The sequence below is a fragment of the Podarcis tiliguerta genome (assembly GCF_965153285.1).
Source record: "Podarcis tiliguerta genome assembly, chromosome: 6".
Classification (NCBI taxonomy): domain Eukaryota; kingdom Metazoa; phylum Chordata; class Lepidosauria; order Squamata; family Lacertidae; genus Podarcis; species Podarcis tiliguerta.
Window position 1 is genome coordinate 50,827,370 of NC_139539.1, and position 7,356 is coordinate 50,834,725.

The window sequence follows — 7,356 nt, forward strand, 5'->3', positions numbered from 1 at the left end:
CAAACATTGGCTACAGATCATGGTTAAGGAGGAGGAACCCTAACTAGGATCCCAGGTTTAGAAGACATATTAAGACAAACCTTGCATTAGCTTTCATCCCATAGCACTTAAAAATCCTGGGAGAAAGCTAAGTAGGTGTGAGCTCCTCGTGAGCAACCAACACGTTCACATGGTCACAGTAAACCATACTCAAGTCTTTGCCTCACTGTCCATAAATAATCACATCAATCATTTATACAAGACTCTGTAGGTATTTATTCAGCACATTAGATACAGTTACTGTTCATTTGCCTTTCCTGGCTTTGATCTTCCTCATGTAGAATTCTAGTTCCTTGCCTTCCAGAAGGTATCCATCTGCTCGACCACACTGCCCAGGCCGGGAGGCAATACAAGCTGCAAAACAAAATCATATTAGAAATGGGGAAGTATCAAGTAAGAAGAACTGGGCTGCTTTTCCCTGTGTAATGTACTTCTTGCCAGTCTTTCATGCCAGGACATCATTGCTAACCTCTTGAGACAAAGCAATTTAATGCTAATGAACCCATCTTTTTTCCAAATTGGGGTGGGTGGGAGGATCATACCATCTCCCCTCCCCAAGTTGCAAAGTCTAAGGAACCACCAAACCATCCTGATGAAGTCACCTTCAGAATTTGAATTGTCACCACTTGCATTCAGCAGCAGAACTGGACAAAGTTTTCGTCACAAGGCCAACTTCAAAACACCAGGGAACACAATGTTGCCTGCCACTTGAATGACTTTACACATGTAGCAATCGTGGTTGAAAAAAGCCTGTAACACTTTTCTAGTAGAGTCTCTCAGCTTTTGCCAACTACTATTCCAAGAGTTGAATGAGCAAATCAGCAATGCAAAGTCAGATTTGCTGAATTAGTACCGTAGGGTTTCCTGAAATCCAGAAGGTAATAAAATGCAATTTTATAATAACTGTAAGATAAAACAGCATCCACCCACCACAGCACCTAGGCTACTGGCAAACACAGCACCCTTTCCTGTTTCAGAGTCTCACCAAGTAGCTTCCCTTGCTGGAACTGCTCCTCCAGAAGACTACTGATCTTCGCATTCTTTTTTCTTTCATCATACTTCTTCTGAATTTTCTTTGAACGCTTCTTGTTTAAGATTTCTTCTTCCTCAGGAGTCTGGAACAAGAGCAGAAGCATGTGAATAGAACTGGAGTTCAATTGATAGTCAGTTCCCATAATTTCACCCATTTAATGTCTATGTAATTGGTTTTTGTAACCAACATAGAAGTCTCATTTGGCATTAAGCAGTATATAATTTACTAACAAGTGATTGAAGGAGCTTGAATGAGCTGGTTATGTTTAGCCTGGAAAAGAGGAGATAGCCATTTTAAGGGCTGTCACATGGAGGAGGGAGCATGCTTGTTTTCTCCTGCTCTGGAGGGTAGAACTCAAACCAATGGCTTCAAGTTCCAAGAAAGGAGATTCAGACTAAACATTCAGAAAAACTTTCTGACAGTAAGAGCTGTTCAGCAGTGGAGACGTGGTGGACTCTCCTTCCTTGGAGGTTTTTAAACAGAGGTTGGACGGCCATCTGTCATGGATGCTTTAGCTGAGATTTCTGCATTGCAGGGGGTTGGACAACATGACCCTTGGGGTCCCTTCCAACTCTTAAGATTCTATGATTACAATATTGAGGATCTGAGCCTGGCCAAGTGACAAGTAATAGAAAGAGCCAGTACCTGCACTGTGTACATTAAGAATTCATTTAACTTTCTGCATTTTTAATTCAAATCATCTGTACCCATATCAGCAAAGAGATGCTGTAACTGGATAAGAACCAACAATGGAGGGTGGTCAGATGTCTTCTTCAGATTAATGTCAGTCATCACTCTCCATTCAGAAGCAGAACTGGACAAAGGTATCCTCACCAGAAGACAGAAGAACCCTAAACTCTAGGGCAGTGGCTGAACACTTAACAATTAAAAAGCACAAGACAACCATCTGCCTCTGCAGACCCACTTAATACATACCAACTTGGCACCCTTTTTGCGCCCGAGTGGCAGGGCATAGTGGGCTTCATACCACTGTCGGTATGGTGTGCTGTCAATGAGGACAATGCAATTTTTGACCAGGGTCTTTGTGCGCACCAATTCATTGTTAGACGCATTGTACACTACGTCAATGATTCTGGTTTTGCGGGTACAGCCTGTAAAGAGAAGAGACCATGTTACAAATTCCAAGAACAAAATACAAATCCATGGCAAAAGAGCCTCTCATGTACATAAAAACCATAGGCCCCGAAATCCCCTTGGAGGTTGAAGTTTGCAGGATCTGTACAGCTTCTGCTTTAAAAATACAGCTGTGAAGTTTCTATTACATCTACTTTTAAAACACCCATTTAAAGATCATGAGGAAAATTGGAATTTGCATACTACAATTTGGAAAGAATTTCCCCAGACCCTAGTTTAACCAACCCAATCTTTCTGCAAACCTCAACTTTTAAAAAATATAATCTGTTACAGAGCAGTACCATAAGGAAGGTGCATTTTCTGCACTTACTACTATAAGACAAAACAATAGCATAGAAGCAGTCCTAGAAATGTGCACTATTACCCGATTTCAGTAGAACAACTTATCCCTTTCTGTGAAAGTCAAATGCTTTACAAACAACTCCGTGTCTGTGAATAGGTTGCGTTTTGGGCCTTCACACGTTGGCAGCCCATCCCGCCCCCTTCCAGGTTGAAAACAACCTACGTGTTCCAGGTTCCACGTCAACTGAACGTGTGCCTGTACCTTCTGTTTTTAAATTTATGATTACCTTTTGCCTTTGGAAGATAGTCTGGAATATTGGTCATAAGCCAATGGTCTACAACCAATTAATGAAAAGGTGTGTTCCAATTGCCCATCTGCACAAAATTTTAATGATCAAGTTCAATATTAAATATGGAATGGTGGAAATACAGAATCTGCAATCAAGTGAATAATCTCCACCAAATTAGAAAAAAATAGTAACAAGATTGTAATCTGACACTTCCATAAAGTAAGAAACTTTGGGCAGACTAACCCAAATAGGCACTCTAAGGCACCAACAAGGAATCACACTCAATGTACACTCAGTATTTGATTTTCACAGCAGGGGATTTTCTTTGCCTGTTACTGTCTCTGTAGCCACAAAACGTTTAGACCAGGCCTCCTCCCTTCTTGTCCCTTGGCCACAGAATTGAAGTTTTTCAATCCATCTTTAACATCTCACAGCATTACTCAATGTTTAACAGCATCTGTGATCAAAATCAATTCACACAATAAAGTTCTTGGGAAAATACACCTCAAATGTAGTATACAAACAATTTTGTTTCCCCTTTATATTTACATAACTGCCCTTGAAGCAACAATGCACTCACTCAGGGTAACTATGACACTACCATCACCGAGAGTTTAGGAATTCACCAAAACTCTCTTAAGGTCAAAGTTATCATCACTGTTCTCGTTTTAGCTTCCAGGTCACTAGCATGTACAATCCTAGCTAATGCCACACAGAGGAGCCATTTTGCACTTACATTCAGACCCCCAAGAGAAGTTTCCAACATCGAGACGCAGAGCACGGTATTTTTTATTCCCTCCACGTACCCTTACTGTGTGAATTCTCCTAGGGCCAATCTACAACAAAACAGAACAGACTAGGTCAAACCACACGCGTACACAGCACTAAAATCTTCTTACAAATACTCAAACTACATGGCAACATGGTCAGTGTAACTATGACAACCCCTAGCATTGGTGAGTGCAACAATGACCAAAACGGTCTCGCACCCACCTAAGGTGTAGCTCTCATCACTCCAGTTGCCTCCCATTCCAAATATAATGGTTCAGATCTACTTATTTATGCAACTACTCCAACACACCAGATTTTGGACTTGTGTTTAACTCCTCATACTGCACTATAGTCTAAGGGGAAATTCAGATGCAATTTGTGACACGGCACATTTGTGGTGTGCCTCAGTTGCTTGAAGTCAAGCTTCCCACCAAGAGTGCACTTGAATTCCCACTTGAATGCATACAAAGGAGATTGGATCCTGGTCCATACATATAAGTACAAGAAAGGAATCGCTGCATGCTACTCGCAGTCAGAAAAATAAACTGGGGAACAGTTACTACTGGGAAATTCAAGGGCACACTTTTATTAAGTTATAATTTATGAGTTCTAATCTGAAAATAAGTCTAATTTTTGCACATTCATGCTGCTTCCAGGTCAAGCACACAAAAATAGATTAGTATCTTTTATAACATGAACCTCCTTTATAGCATGAACCTTTGATGACTCTAAACTAGGATAATCACATACGATCAGCATTTTAAAATGTGCTCTTTCAGGTTACTCAAGAACAAAGAACTCCTGCAACGAATACTGGGGGGTCCTGAGCAGTGCATGGAGGTCTCAAGTACTCCAAGAAACATATATATGCTTTCCAATTTAAAGAGGGATTTTGCAGTCATAAGATGAGCACCAAAAACACAAAGAGACAGCTAGCTGCACAAATAATTATTCGGTAGAGAGCTACAAGAACATACTTTGGTATTGGCAGGGGGTCGTCCCAACTCATACTTCCTCTTCTTGTGGTAGGGCTTTCGCTTCCCCCCGGTCTTGCGGCGCTTGTGCCAGTTGTCCCTGGAGATACCTGAGCGGACAGAACAAAAGCCAAATAGTGAAGACGAGCGCGCGGCACACAGCAGAGCCTTTTCACCTCAGCCGACTGCAAGAGTTCCTTATGCCCAGAGTTACTCAGCTCTCCAAGGTAAAAAATGTCTCCGCACGGCATTCTCGGTGGAAGATGCTTCATCACAGCAACACGGGGCAAAGGAACGCGAAGGGGGCCCTTGGCTCAACGCCAGGGGGAGGCCGCTTCCCGCAGACCCTTCCTCCAGGGTAGGCAGCCAACGCGTCAAAATGGCAAAGGCACGCAGGCCCAGGCACAACCTGCGGCCGAGGCGGGGCCCAACCATGAAAGCGGCAAAAAGGAGCCACCGGCCCAAATAGACCGTGCATTGAATCGTGCAAACGCCCCCGTCCCCCATTACTTGAGCTGCATCCCCGCTGGATCGACCACCTGGCCGGATGGGAACGGATGTAAGGACCTCACCATCCAGCTTCCCAAGCTACTCACCCATCCTTCTCCGGAGGCGCCGACTGCAAAGAGAAGGCCGCAAAGCACCACGGGGCGGTTTGTTGCCCGTCAAATCTCGCGATGGCTTTTGCGTTATCTCAGCGCGTCCTCTGTGCGTCTGAACGTCATCGAAGTGAGACGCGCCTGCGCGGTCGGCGAAGGAATGCGACCGCGGCAAAGACAAGAACCGAAGTGTGTCCGATGGCAGGTGTGCGCGGAGGAGAGCGAGCTATTTGTACCCAGCCATGGATGACCGCTCCACGCCGGATTAGTGCTTCTGTGCTTTGCTACTCTGCGCAGGTCTGTTTCTCCACTTGCAGTAGCTGTAGAAAAGGGAGCTTCTCGCACGTTTTCCGCAGTTCTGCAGCCATGACAGGTAAGCTAAGCCTGCTAATGTTCCCTCTCCTGCATGACCGTTAAAAAGATACACGGCTCTTGTAAAATAATTGTATCTGGTAGTTTAAAAAAATACGCACGCAACGAAACGAAAAGGCAGATTAACACAAAATGTAGGTGGTGTCAACTACGCCTGTCCTTCAGTTTGATATGACATTGGCGACAATGGCATACAGTGAAGGGTTGTAACAGTCTGAGAAAGATGGAAACCAGAACATTTGGAATAGGCTAGCGCTGATCTCAAAAATAATAGTACTTGAATTAAAAATTAGGATTTCTCAACAAATCTTACTCCAGTCACATTATCCCCCACGACAGGTGCTAAATTAGATACGAAGGAAACATCAGTTACAACTATTATGATAAGGGTATCTTCTATAAATTTGGGCTTTGCATAGGTATGTAAAAAACCCACTGCACCCCATATATACATGCACACACATACACATTTACACACACATTGAAGACAACGCTTTATACATCTAACAAATGGGCTCTAGTTTATGAAAGCATGTACCACAATCTTTTTTAGACTTTAAGGTGTCAATGCAGGAAAGCCAGTATTTCAGCATAGAATCAGAGCTGGATGGGACCTTGAAGTTCAACACTTTGCTGATGCAGAAAATCTACAAAATCCCAAATAGGAGACCAAGACTTGGTTAGGAAAAAACCCCGATACCCCATTCTAATCCTCCACTGTGCATCAAAACTGACGACCAAATTCTTCACAAATATCACCTGTCATACCAAGCATCGTCATATCCCCAGCTGAGAGTATAGTCATGTCATATCAATACAGCTCTAGGAAAGTTCCAGATTTTACTATGCAATTCTTGCAACCTAGTTGAAATTAATTTGAAAAGAGTTGATAAATGTTTAAGTACATGTGAACCTATAGCCATCCAACAAGTTCAGCTAAGTTTATTTTTTATTACAGTAGTCCAGAGTCACAATAAATGTTATCCTTTGGTGAGTCAGCATTCTTCTGCTGTTACCTGAACATGTGATTGAGAGTACTTGCAGCAGATGATTTCTGCATATTGGCGAGCAGAGGATACAGTCTCCTATGCTGGCTGTGTATATGTAAGTTGCCTGTAGCATGTTGATTCATAATATATTCCTGCTATTTCTGCAAATTCAATATTTTGGTTGTTCATGTTGAGTTTGATGCAAAGGCCCTCTTAAGATTGCACATTCCTAGTGAGGTTTTGTTGTTGAATAGCAGGTTCCCATGCTGTATAATGCATTGCTTTTAGAAGTGATTTGCCATGTAGCAATGAGAGTGTTGTTCAGGACGCTTCAAGCCCAAGGAACTGCTGAGCATAAGGAACTAAGTTCTTTGGGTGCAATAATTGTGTCTTTGAATTTTATGAATTGAAGCTGTTTCTAGAGCCTGTGGATTATTATATTTATTTCCCACTTTCCCCCAAGGAACTCAATATAGCATATGGGGGGGGGGTTATTGGGCTGTTTTGTATTTTGTGATTTTATATTGTAACCACCCCGAGACCTGCGGGTATAGGGCGGTATACAAATTAAATAGTGTATGTGTATACTTGGTTCCCCGCCCCCTGTTTTATCCTCAGAACAACCCTGTGAGTTAGTCTAGGTTGAGACTGACACAATGAGTATCAATTAAAGTAGGTTTGATTTGAATTCTCTATATTTTCTTCAGTGTATAAACATTAGCATTTCAACTTAGCCTCTCTCCCTCACTTTACACTCAGATGTTAATTTATGTTCAGTTCTGATAATATCTGCGTTGTAATGTAAAATTGCTCTGCACAGAGAGAAAGAGAAGTACAACTATTCAACTGGTA

General features: G+C 42.5%; 2 protein-coding genes across 3 annotated transcripts in view; one reads left to right on the forward strand and one right to left on the reverse strand.

Moving 5' to 3' along the window:
• Positions 1 to 231: 231 nt before the first annotated feature.
• RPS8 (ribosomal protein S8) lies at positions 232 to 5,268 on the reverse strand. Its single transcript, XM_083447845.1, has 6 exons — positions 5,141 to 5,268; positions 4,548 to 4,654; positions 3,536 to 3,635; positions 2,009 to 2,184; positions 1,025 to 1,154; positions 232 to 393 (listed from the first exon to the last, which is right to left on the reverse strand). The coding sequence occupies exons 1-6, from the start codon at positions 5,142 to 5,144 to the stop codon at positions 284 to 286; spliced, it is 627 nt and encodes a 208-aa protein (XP_083303971.1). The 5' UTR covers positions 5,145 to 5,268; the 3' UTR covers positions 232 to 283.
• Positions 5,269 to 5,358: 90 nt separating this feature from the next.
• The window catches only part of TMEM69 (transmembrane protein 69), a 37,219-nt gene continuing 35,221 nt past the window's right edge, over positions 5,359 to 7,356 (forward strand). Inside the window, exon 1 of one of the 2 annotated variants that reach the window (XM_083447836.1) lies at positions 5,359 to 5,516. The gene's annotated coding sequence lies outside the window, so the exon portion shown is untranslated. The remainder of the gene's footprint in view (positions 5,517 to 7,356) is intronic. The other variant, XM_083447837.1, reaches the window with a different exon arrangement.